Genomic DNA, 13,156 nt, shown 5'->3' with positions numbered 1-13,156 from the left:
TCTTCCTAGCTTTTAATGTCTTTAGCGTTCTCTATTCTGAGATACCCTTGTCCGTCAGAACCTGGACTTAAACAGCCCTGCTTTTAATGACAGCAACTGTGAGGCAGGTTGGTAAATTTGTCCTCGAGACAAAAGATCCGGGCAACCTGGTAGAGCAAATGTCTGCCAGGCGTTTTACCAGGTCAGAATACCACACCCACCTTGGTCAATCTGGAGCAATGAGGATTTGCTCCATCTCAGTCCTGTAAAGCAGACAATGAGGAGGTTTCATGGGAGGAAAGGCATTGATCAGGTTGTACTGATCCCAATGAGTTACCATAGAAGCCACAGCTTCTGCTAGAAGATTCCTGTACCTGGAGAGAAACCTATATATTTTTTTGTTGAACCTAGAAGCCAGGCGGTCCATATTCGGCAACTCCTACCTGTGACAGGTGCTGGAGCACTCCCCCAAGCCTGGACATTGCACCGTGAGGAAGTCTCCCTGCCCAGTCGTCTGTGCCTGTAATATAAACAGTGGACAAGTGAAACCTTGAAGTTTTGCCTATGACCTAATGTATCTCTCTCGTCGTAGCAGGTCTTTTTGTTCCTCCCTTATGGTTCATGTACACCACTGCCATGGGGTTTATCTACAGAATTCAGCTTTGATCTCCCTCCAGCAGAATAATCTATTGCTGCCAAGATAGCCAATTTGACTCAAAATTCCAGGTTGTCTGGAGATGAGACTCCACACACCATCAATTCCCCCTACACTGAGAGGGTGCCCAGGGCTCCGTCCCAGCCCAAGAGGCTGGCATTGATCGACAGGATCTTCCAAAAGATATGAAGGAGAACTCGATTCAAGATCCAGATTTGAGCCGCCAAGCCGGGAAAAATCTGGCCCTCGGTGTCAAGCAAATCGGTCTTATTAGGGACTGGACTGTCTTATCCTACAATGACAGTATGTTGTGTTGCAGAGGTCTGGAGTGCGCAATCGGCTTGCCTCGAAGGAGTCTGCCATCAGACCCAGAGCTGCTCCACCCTGTGTCTCATTTTCTAGCTTTAATAGCGTGTCTTAAAGGACATTAACTTTGTTACAAGCAAGATAACACACTTCAAAAAGCTCTATTACATATTACGTATTTCATATAGGGTCCCTCATTAATCTTGTTCTCTCTGCCCTGCAGAAACCACACTTGAACCGATCAGGGTTATCCCCTTAGTTAATTTCTCCTGTAAAGTCGCCTTCTTGGATGCTATCACGTCTGCTAAACATGTCTCTGAGCTAGAGACCCTCTCTTGACCCTCTAGAATGACAAGATAGTCTAAGGCTATCTTCCCTCCCTGAGGTAGTCTCAGGCTTCCACCTCAGAAAAGGCTTTGTACTTTCATCTTTGTGCTCTAGTCTGAAGGAACCCAAAAGAAACTGCTCTTCACTGCCTGTATATAGTTAGTCACGTCAAAGCTATGGCTTTTATCAGAAAGATGGACTCGCTGTTCTACCCTCAGGACCTCATCAGGAACATTTTGCTTCAAAATTGACCATCACTAGATGGAAAAGACAACTCATCTCTAGAGCTTACAGTCTAGAAGGAAAAGCTTCTCCATCACATCTATATCTTCTGGTAGGTGGGACTTTCCTTGTCATTTAAACATCAAGCCTCTGTAGCACGGCTTTGTATGGTCACTACCTTGTCTTCTGTTCTACCTTTTTAAAGTTCTACCAGGTTGACTTCTAATCTTCTGCAGATACAGCCTTTGACTGCAAGATTCTTGTAGCAGCACTCTGAAGTTGGATCTGTTAACTCCTGTTGTCTTTGGGTCTTTTGGCACAGTTCTGTTTTGCCTAGTAGTTGCCCACCCTCCTCATTCATTGCTTGGGGATGTCCCAGGGTCTATGAATAAATCAGCATTTGTCCTGTACTGTACGATTAAGATAAAGGGAGTTTTTTGATTTACTTTTAAATTCCATACCTTAAAGAATAGTATAGGACACAGACCATCCTCCCTTCTATTCCTATGTTACTCTGCATTGCAAAAATGGGAACACATAAAGGGGGTAGCATTATAGGATGGCACCCAGGGGGAGTATCCTCAAAAGTTTTGCCAGTGTCCAATCATCTGAAGGTACAGTCCTATATTCCATAGCCTATGACTATTCAACCTCTGTTTTTTTATTGAGTGCATGTTTTTACATTTTATATTAAAAGATTAATATTTTAGGCATGCCTAAAGCCATTGTTTTATAGTTTTTAGATGGAGAGGTGAGGGGTCGAACAGTCTTTCTCAACTGGGGTGCCACCTGAGGTTGTCAGGGGTGACATTGCATCCTGGTTGGGAAAGGTATTCAGATCAGACTGAGCACTCACTCTGACAAACTGTACATTAGCACAGTGGGAGCTCGATTGGGATCGAGACATGTAGAGCAGTGGAAGACAGAGGCATCTTCCTGAGTCCTGACATCTCTGCTTCCCCCAGCAGTGCAGTACGGGTACATTACTGCAGTTTTTAAAAAGGCTGTGTGTGTGTGTATACAAGTATGTATGTGAGTGTGTGTATGTATTTACCCCCTAATCCTACACTATCAGAACTGCTTTTAAAAGGGTTGTAAAGGTTTGTTTTTTATTTTCTAAATAGGTTCCTTTAAGCTAATGCATTGTTGGTTCACTTACCTTTTCCTTCGATTTCCCTTCTAAATGTTTTTCTGGCTGACTAAACACAGCTCCGATGATGGTGAGAAGTTTACTGAGGAGAAACAGGAAGTAAGATATTCAGACAAAGAAAAAAAACATTTAGAAGGGAAATCGAAGGAAAAGGTCAGTGAACCAACAATGCAGTAGCTTAGAGGAACCTATGTAGAAAATAAAAAACAAACCTTTACAACCCCTTTAAGGTCTCGTTCATCATAGTGGCAAGAACTGCAAATACTTTGAATTATTCTAGTGGCAATTGTTAGAGGGCATTTTTATTACTTTGCAGAAGTATTCTCTCACTTCCTGTTGTTACTATAGGACTGAAAGATAGATAATCTCCCCACAGGACACAGATGACCAAAAAAAAAAACTGCCTACACACGCGAAAATGAAACAAAATAAAACATTTTGGCTTTAGGTCTACTTTAACAACTTGCCAACCGTGCTATAGCTGAATGACGGCTACAGCGCGTTCGTCTAGTTCTGGATCACAGCTGATCATGGTGGTAAACAGATGCCGGTTACGGGCACTCCTTTCCTCATGCTGACCACATGAGAGGAGGAGAAAAGAGCCAATAACCGGCTTCTCTAAAAGAGACATCTACACTGATGATCAGGGCAGTCCCACCAGCGCTGCCAATCTGTGCCCATATGTAATCATCAGTGCAGCTTCATCAGTGTCGATCTGTATGCATCAGTGCCACATCTGCGGGGAAAAAAAAGACTCACAATTTTCTTTCTGTATTTTTTGTTTTTTGCTTTTTAGTTTATTTATCAAAAGATAAAAAACCCAGTGGTAAGTAAAAATGCCACCAAAAGAAATCTCTATTTGTGTGAAAAATATTAAAATTTTGATTGGGTACAGCGTTGCATGAACGCACAATTGTTGTTCAAAATGCGACAGCGCTGAAAATTGGCCTGGGCAGAAAGGGGGTAAAAGTGCCTAGTAGGCAAGTGAATTAATGTGCATGTTGTAGGTTTCCTACATGACTGTTTTCTTTTAAGCATTGTCCATTAAAAAGTAATCATATTTATGTGGTTTTATTGTTCACAGAAGAAACACCTTGAAAGATGACAAAACAAATAAATGGAAAGATTCATTGTGTAAAGATAAGAATAGCTTTGCATCTCATTTAGGGAGAATTCTAAATATTCGGCCTCCATTAACAAGGTATGTGTGAAGATTTTTTTTTTTCTTAAATCTGTGGGTTTAACAAATTACTGTACTTTTTTTATTTTTATTTTTGGAAATGAGAATGGTTATATTTTACAAAGAGGAAAAAATTTACATTTTGTATAATTGTACGTCACAGGTTGCAGCACAGATTACTTTATATACATGACTACTTGTGTTATCCTGCCACCTTCAGGTGGATTTACACTTGCCAAAAAAAAAAAACCGGAATTCTTGTCGAGGCTTAAGTCCTCCCAGCACAGCTAAGCCTCAGTTTTGTGCTAGTGCCTGAAGATGATGCCCTCCTGTATCTGTATATTATTATTTTTTTACTGCCTATATGAGGCTTAGACATTGGGGAAACAGAAATTGTAAAAAACACGGTCACTTCCAGTGCTAATAGGTCTTCCAAGGTGTTGAGTAGCAGATGCCAGATCAAATGGTGGTGTGAAAGGTATATATGGTATCCCAAAACTAGGTGGAATGCTGCCTTCCTCAGATTGGGTAATCCGAAAGTAACTACAGCTGAAAAGGGGCCCCCGAAACACGTTAGTGTACCCTGTGTTCTGTGCATGTCCATGCACTGTGTTTTTATGGCCTTTTGTCAGTTGCATTTTGTGAGTACCACTTTTATACAAAAATTTCTTATTAAATTATCTCTGGTAATGCACTAGGTGTGCACGTGCCTTCCATTTCTGTTTTTTCTTGTAAAATAAATTTTTTAGGCCAGTCCCCCATCCTCTACCTAGTATGTCTACAGTTTTTTGCTAATGTCTCAGGGGGATGGACAGCTTTCTTTTTTTCCCCTCTCTGCTTAACCACTTTCAGACCGGACCATTTTGCTGGTCAATGACCAGAGGTCTTTTTACAATTTGGCACTGCGCTGCTTTAACTGGTAATTGCGCGGTCATGCAATGTTGTACCCAAACAAAATTTGCGTCCTTTTCTTCCCACAAATAGAGCTTTCTTTTGATGGTATTTGATTGCCTCTGCGATTTTTATTTTTTGCGATATAAACGTAAAAAGACCGCAAATTTTGAAAAAAAATGATATTTTCTACTTTTTGTTATTAGAAAAATCCAATAAACTCAATTTTAGTCATACATTTAGGCCAAAATGTATTCAGCCACATGTCTTTGGTAAAAAAAAAGTCAATAATTGTATATTTATTGGTTTGCGCAAAAGTTGTCACATCTACAAACTAAGGTACGTTTTCTGGAATTTACGCAGCTTTTAGTTTTCTCATTTCTTGAGGTGCTAAAATGGCAGGGCAGTACAAAACCCCCCCAAATGACCCCATTTTGGAAAGTAGACCCCCTAAGGAAATTGATAAGTGGCATGTTGAGCCCATTGAATATTTTATTTTTTGCCTCAAGCGATTGAATGACAAAAAAAAAATTTTTTTTTTTTTACACAAAGTTTTCACTAAATGATATATTGCTCACACATGCTATGGGTATATGTGAAATGACACCCCAAAATAAATTCTGCTGCTTCTCCTGAGTACGGGGATACCACATATGTGGGACTTTTTGGGAGCCTAGCCGCGTACGGGGCCCCGAAAACCAAGCACCGCCTTCAGGCTTTCTAAGGGCGTTACAGTTTTGAAGGCCATAAAATGCCAAGATGGCACAAACCCCCCCCAAATGACCCCATTTTGGAAAGTAGACACCCCTAAATTTAGGGGTACACTAGTGAGACTAGGTAATAAATGGCGGGTGCCCTGAAACTATAAAAAATAACTAACCAACCAGCGTCACCTGTAACAGTTATATGGTGATCACTGGTGAAAGGGTTAACTAGGGGGCAATCAGGGGGCTTTATGCGGTAGTATATGGGGGTCCCTGGCGCTATAAAAAGCTGCGGCGAACCTAAATACCTACCTGCCTAACTAGCGTCACCTGTGACACTAATACAGCGATCAGAAAAATGATCGCTTATTAGGCTGGGTTCACACTGGAGCGATGCGGGAACGCCACGAATCCGCGGCGGGTTCCCGCATCGCATGCCTCCCGGCGGCAGTTCAACTGCTGGGAGTGTCAGTGAAATGTTAATGACACCCCCAGATCAGTTCGCATATCGCAGTGCGATCTGCAAACTCGGATCGCATGGTGTGAACACCCATGCGATCCGATTCTGCTGCGGGCCAAAAAAAGGGTCCCGTGCGAATTTGCGGCGGGTGCGATGCGAATTCAGCCATACTATCTGTATGGCTGAACTCGAATCGCACAGAGATCGGATGTGATTTGCACTGCAGTGCGGTGCGAATCACATTCGTTCTCATAAACCGCTGCAATGTGAACCCAGCCTTAGTGACACTGGCGACGGGGGGTGATCACGGGGTTAAACCTTTATTGGGGGGGTTAGGGGGGTACATTAGAACTAAAGGGGGCTAACCCTAACTGCCCTAACAGTTATTACAGTCACAAATGACACCAATGCAAAAAAATAAAAAAATATGACATTGGTGTTACTGTGACTGGGGGGCAGGGGTAATTGGGGGGGTGATCGGGGGGGGGGGGGGTGTGAGTGTGCCTGGCATGTTCTACTGTGTAGTGACGTGTTGGTGCAACTCACCGATCCTCTCTCCTCGGTGTCGGAACGAAAAATACCGACACGGAGGAGAGAATACATCACTTCCTCTCCTGTGTTTACATTACAGGAGAGGAAGTGATGTCACGAACGATTTCTATTCGTCGGGAGCGATCGCGAGGGGGTGGCCATGAATGAATGGCCGCCCCCTTGTCCGGGATCGCTCCCGAATGAATACCGACCGCCGCAGGCACCGGGCGGGGGCCCGATCGGGCCCCCGACCCGCGGGAAGGCAGGGACGTACATGTACGCCCTTATGCCTGCCCGTGCCATTCTGTCGACGTACATCGTCGTGCGGCGGTCGGGAAGTGGTTAAAAAAAGTATGCAAAAATTGGTAGCCCCCCCCACACCATTTTATTTATTTATTCTACACTTCTTTCATTGACTTTAGTCAATTCTCCTTATTTCACTGCTACATGTCATGCTGGATTGGATGTGTGGGGTCAGCCTGGAATATGATCTTCTAGCACTGGGCTCTTCATTTATGACGGTTTCAGACCTGAGCGTATTGACAAAAGTTCGCTGTAGAGTGCTTTCCAGGCCCAGAGCTGTGGCATTGCCTTAGTGCTTGACTTGTCTCTGAAGAAAAATTTTGCTGAGTTGGCTGTTTGGGCTCAGCACTGAGAGGAACCTTGTTTTCATTACTGGGTGCCTTTCAAAATACCTCTATTACCACAGAATCTACCGCAGAACAAGTTTATGCTACAGGACTATTCGTTGACTTCATCCACTGTGTGGAGTCTTGCATGCTCTCTGTTCTCTTGCTTCTGATATTTAGTGTAGAAGAAGCATTGTCAAGTTGTTGCTCCTGCTTGCCAAAGTATTATGTGGAACAATCTATAGTGCGTTGTCTGCCCTCCTACAGTGACTTGGCCACTTACTGCAATCTGACCATTATTGATCACCAATTTATTTTGTCAGATTGCAGTAAATGGTATCAGGTAGGCAGTGTAAAACAAAAACTTTTTTCACTTCCTCAGCAGTGGATGGGTCAGTACAGATGTAAAGGACCATCTCTGCTCCCCAGCTTATGTTGAGAATCAGGAGGCAGACTGATAAATCTCCAGACAGAACAAATTGCATGTCCCTCGGCAAGCATATATATGTTTGTGGCTGTCAAAATGGTGTAGTAATAACAAATCCGAAAACTGCTTGCTAAATGTATGCAGTATATATCGGATCATATTAGAGCAGCACATCTGATTAGCACTGACGGCTGATATCTCTTTTATAGGGCATTCCAATTTCCCATGTTGCACTTTTACTTGTCATACAAATTGCCTGATATACACCATACATGCTATCTTACCACTCATAAATTTAGCAAAAATATTATATAAACAATCCATAAAACTACTCTGACTTAAATTATAATATATTGCTTACTTACTATAATATAATGTTTACTTTTAATTCCTTATTCTGACCCCCATGAACTAGTGACGTTCCAAAAAGGTCTCACAGTAACATGCTTGTGGGACCATGGGTTGCAGGAAAGAAAATTGTTACTTCAACACCATCAGTGTTGCTGAGAGGTGTTCACAGGGCTGGAGGAAAAGTATTGGTGGTCTACCCCAAGCCAACACATCACTTCTGTCCTATACCCATGTGGTCCTGGAACTTTTCCTCCAGCCCTGTGAGCCCCTTCACAGTGGCTGTGATTTTCTATCATCGGCGGCACAGGGACACCTATGCAGATTTTGCATTTGACCAGATATGTATTAATGTCAGTTGTAATGTTTTAATAACTTGCCCACTAGATGGCACTTTTCCCTTTCTATACACACAAGCGGTGGGGAGATTGCATGCGATTTGACCAGGTTTTGTTTAGTTAAGCTCGTTTGTGGTAGTTGCTGCGCTGACTACCTTGAGTTGGTCTGCTTTTGGGTGTTCTGTCTCCCTTAATGTGCACCTCAATGTGTGATAATGAGAAAATATGATTTTTGTACGCTGTAAAATCATTTTCTTGGAGTCTGAGGGACACAGGTCACACCCCTCTGTGTTTGCTTTATGCTCTCAGTACTGCTTGTACAAACTGAAGCACGTTATGTAGAGGGGGGATATCCTGGGGTGCAGAAACAATCTCGGTAGGTAACCTAGAATGTTCTCCTCCTAAAGATTGCTACCTCTAGGGATTATAACAGTAGACTAGGTTTAGTCAAAAATATAAAATGTCTTTTTCATACATCATGGGACACAGAATTAGGCTAATATTCATTACCTGCTGGTTATACTTCATCTCCAGATGAATCAGTACTGGTAGACCAAAGGTCTTTAGACAGGAAGTGATCCCCTATATAACCTATATATACAGGAATTACTTTTTTTTTTTTTTTTTTACCAGTGTCTGCAAGGTCGATGGCACGTTTGACCTCTCTGGGCTCCAGGTCTCTTGTCCCACAAACGGTTCTTAAATTAGTGGATGGACTGATTGGATTCCATTTGACACAGGCTCTATATGCTTTGATAAATGGGTACCAGAGCCTCGCAATGAAGACTCAAGATCCTGCAGGGTTTTGTAATGTGACCTCCGGGGAGCTGGACCCTGCGAAGTGAAATTCTGGAACCACATTCCTGCAGGCTGCTGTACAGGTCCATCCACTGCTGAGGAAGTGAAAAAAGTTTTTGTTTTACACTGCCTACCTGATACCATTTACTGCAATCTGACAAAATAAATTGGTGACCAATAATGGTCAGATTGCAGTAAGCAGCCAAGTCACTGTAGGAGGGCAGACAACACACTTTAGATTGTTCCACATAATACTTTGGCAAGCAGGAGCAACAACTTTACAAAGCTTCTTCTATACTAAATATCAGAAGCAAGAGAACAGAGAGCATGCAAGACTCCACACAGTGGATGAAGTCAACGAATAGTCCTGTAGCATAAACTTGTTCTGCGGTAGATTCTGTGGTAATAGAGGTATTTTGAAAGGCACCCAGTAATGAAAACAAGGTTCCTCCCAATGCCGAGCCCAAACAGCCAACTCAGCAAAATTTGTCTTCAGAGAGACAAGTCAAACACTGAGGCAATACCACAGCTCTGGGCCTGGAAAGCACTCTACAGCGAACTTTTGTCAATACGCCCAGGTCTGGAACCGTCATAGTGAAGAGCCCAGTGCTAGAAGGTCATATTCCAGGCTGACCCCATACATCTAATCCAGCATGACATGTAGCAGTGTAATAAGGAGAATTGATTAAAGTCAATAAAAGAAGTGTAGAATAAATAAATAAAATGGTGGGAGTGGACCCTAAACATGAAAAGGGTAGCCAGTCCTTGAAGGACTTCAAGTGACAGGAACCCGCCGTGTTGGGTGAAGATTGGGCTGTTAGTTTCTAAGCTGCCCTGCGCTTGAACGGGTAAGTGAAACCCCTTTAATTACTTATTGTTGGGTGTCCCAGTGATTGTTACAATTAGTCAAACTAGCTAGAGGCTGGACACCTGTGTGCGGTGACCATATGAGGGTTTTGGGCTAGCTGTGGGTGTTTGCAAAGTCTACCTTTTTTTTTTTTTTTTTTTTTTTTTTTTTTTTTTTTGCTTGTCTCTGGCTGTTTTTTACCTGTATAATGGCGCACATGTGTTCGCAAAAGCTAAGCAGCTGGGCTTAGCAGTTTGTTTGGCGGCCATGCCGCACATATGTCGTAACCTTTGTCTGGGTCTAAGAAGATTTCCGTCATACGCGAATATAGCCACGCCCATTCGCTGGGACCGTGTGTTTTCCGGCGCATTGCCAGCTTATTTAGGCTGTGTATGCCAAGCATGCAGTGCTTCCAGAAGGCAGCTGTGAGAGACAGAGCAGGCTCATAACCAGGTATTTGCAGCGGTTAATTTCTGCTTACCTGGGTAACGCGAGTCACCAGGTGTTGCTTGGCAGGCTAAAGATGCTTAGCAGGATTGTTGCATAGGGGCTTGGTGAGCCTTAATAAAGGACCTCCCTTCTGAGGTGTTTTAATACTACACCCAGGTACTTTCTTTTTGTGGCTAGTAAATGTCTTAAAAAAAGACATTTACAGGGAAGGGCACACCTATGTCATCAGTAGTTCCTGATGAACCTAGTCGTATCCCTAGTGTTGTATCCCCTGAAGGACCAGAGGCTTCAGGGCAATCTGAGCCACTGCGCATATCTGGTATTGTGCCTACAGTCAACGCTGTTGCGTCACCCTTTATTACCAAGGATGAACTGTCCTCGGCCCTAGCTGGGGAAAGCACAGGATTGCTGGCATGATTAACTCCAACCTGCAGGGGGCAGCAAGAAGCGTGGCAGACCCACCTCCCTGAACCTCCTAGTTTGGAGCAGGAATGGGTTGAGGATGGGGAGGAACTAAAATTTCAGGATTCTGTGGAGGGCTTGATGGATGAGTCTGCTTCCGAGCAATCTGGACAAGAAGATATCTAGTTACATAGTAGGCAAGGTTGAAAAAAAGACACAAGTCCATCAAGTCCAACCTATGTGTGTGATTATGTGTCAGTATTACATTGTATATCCTTTTATGTTGTGGTCGTTCAGGTGCTTATCTAAAATTTTTGTGAAACTCTAGATGCTCCCCGCTGAGGCCATCGCCTGCGGAAGGGAATTCCACATCCTTACAGTAAAGAACCCTCTACGTAGTTTAAGGTTAAACCTCTTTTCTTATAATTTTGATGGCCCCGTGTCTTGTTACATTCCCTTCCGCAAAAAAGTTTTATCCCTATTGTGGGGTCAACAGTAACGGTATTTATAAATTGGAATCATATCCCCTTTAAAACATCTCTCCAGAGAGAATGATTACAGTGCTCGCAACCTTTCCTCATTACTAATATCCTCCAGACCCTTTATTAGCTTAGTTGCCCTTCTTTGTACTCGCTCCATTTCCAGTACATCCTTCCTGAGGACTGGTGCCCAGAACTGGACAGCATACTCTAGATGCAGCCGGACCAGAGTCTTGTAGAGTGGGAGGACTATCATTTTATCTCTGGAGTTGATCTCCATTTTAATGCATGCCAATGTTCTGTTTGCTTTGTTAACAGCAGCTTGGCATTGCATGCCATTGCTGATCATCTACTAGGACCCCCAGGTCTTTTTCCATGCTAGATGCCCCCAGAGGTTCTCCCCCAGTGTATAGATTGCATTCATATTTTTGCCACCCAAATGCATTATTTTACTTTTTTTTTTTTTTTACATTAAACCTCATTTGCAATGTAGTTGCCCACCCCATTCATTTGTTCAGATCTTTTTGCAAGGTTTCCACATCCTGCAGAGAAGTTACTGCCCTGCTTAGCTTAGTATCGCCCGCAAATACAGAGATTGAACTGTATTCCATCCTCCAGGTCGTTTTCGAACAAAATAAATAGGATTGGTCCTAGCACAGAACCCTGGGGGACCCCATTACTCACCTCTGACCATTCCGAGTACTCCCCATTTATCACCACCCTCTGAACCCACCCTTGTAGCTTTTTAAATCCATGTACTCACCCTATGGTCCATGCCAACGGACCTTATTTTGTTCAGTAAACGTTTATGGGGAACTGTCTCAAATGCTTTTTGCATAATCCAGTTACACCATGTCTATGGGCCGTCCTTTATCTAGATGGCAACACACCTCCTCATGGCGAGGTTAATAGATTGGTTTGGCAAGAACGATTCTTTATGAATCCATGCTGATTAATGCTAATGATACCGTTCTCATTACTAAAATCTTGTATATAGTCCCTTATCCCCTCCATGAGCTTGCATACTATTGATGTGAGGCTACGTGGTCTGTAATTCCCAGGGATATATTTTGTGCCATTTTTAAATATTGATGCTACATTGTCTTTTCTCCAATCACCTGGTACCATTCCAGTCAGTAGGCTGTCAGTAAAAATTAGGAACTATGTTCTGGCAATTACTTGACTGCATTCCTGCAGTATCCTCGGGTGCAAGCCACCTGGTCATGGTAATTTTTTAATGTTAAGTCTAATTTTAATTCTGTCCTCTGTTAACCATGGAGGTGCTTCCTGCGATGTGTCATGAGGATAAACACTGCAGCTTTGGTTACTGAAGCCCCCCGATTCCCTCATAAAGACTGAGGAGAAGAATAAATTCAATACCTTCGCCATCTCCCCATCCTTTTGTAACCAGATGTCCTTCCTCATTCTTTCAGACCAATATGGTCTGTCCTCCCTTTTTTACTGTTTGCAAACGTAAAGAATTTGTTAGGATTTTTTTTTTGCTCTCCTCCGCTATTTGTATTTCATGTTCTATCTTAGCTGCCCTAATTGCACCTTTAGATTTCTTGCTGCGTTCTTATAAAGTCTGAATGCTGATGATGATCCCTCAACCTTGTATGTTTTTGAAGGCCTTCTCCTTTGCTTTTATATGCATTTTTACATTTAAGTTAAGCCATCCAGGACTTTTGTTCTCTCTTTTAAATTTATTACCCAATGGGATTCATTGGCTAATGCCCTTATTTACTATGCTCTTAAAGCAAACCCATCTCTCCTCCGTGTTCTTTGTTACTAAGATTTTATCCCAATTCATGCCTTCTAACAAGGTTTGTAGTTTAGGGAAGTTGGCTCTTTTGAAATTCATTGTCTTTGTATTCCCCTTATTTTTCCTATTTGTGTGATTTATACTGAAGCCAATTGACCTGTGATCGCTGTTTCCTAAATTGACCTGTATTTCCACATCCGTGATCAGGTCTTTTTTTGTTTGTAATCAGTAGATCCAATAACACTTTATTTCCAGTTGGTGCGTCTACCAT

General features: G+C 42.8%; 1 protein-coding gene across 4 annotated transcripts in view; it reads left to right on the top strand.

The window, feature by feature from the left end:
* CENPC (centromere protein C) overlaps window positions 1-13,156 on the top strand; it is a 522,895-nt gene that overhangs the window by 331,084 nt on the left and 178,655 nt on the right. For all 4 annotated transcript variants that reach the window (XM_077476133.1, XM_077476132.1, XM_077476131.1 and 1 more), the window contains one exon: window positions 3,724-3,840. In XM_077476133.1, coding sequence (XP_077332259.1) covers window positions 3,724-3,840 — 117 coding nt within the window. The remainder of the gene's footprint in view (window positions 1-3,723; window positions 3,841-13,156) is intronic.

This window comes from Lithobates pipiens, unplaced genomic scaffold (genome assembly GCF_037356315.1).
Source record: "Lithobates pipiens isolate NorthernLeopardFrog02 unplaced genomic scaffold, aLitPip1_a1.2 Scaffold_13, whole genome shotgun sequence".
Classification (NCBI taxonomy): domain Eukaryota; kingdom Metazoa; phylum Chordata; class Amphibia; order Anura; family Ranidae; genus Lithobates; species Lithobates pipiens.
This window is presented reverse-complemented; position numbering and strand designations above follow the sequence as displayed.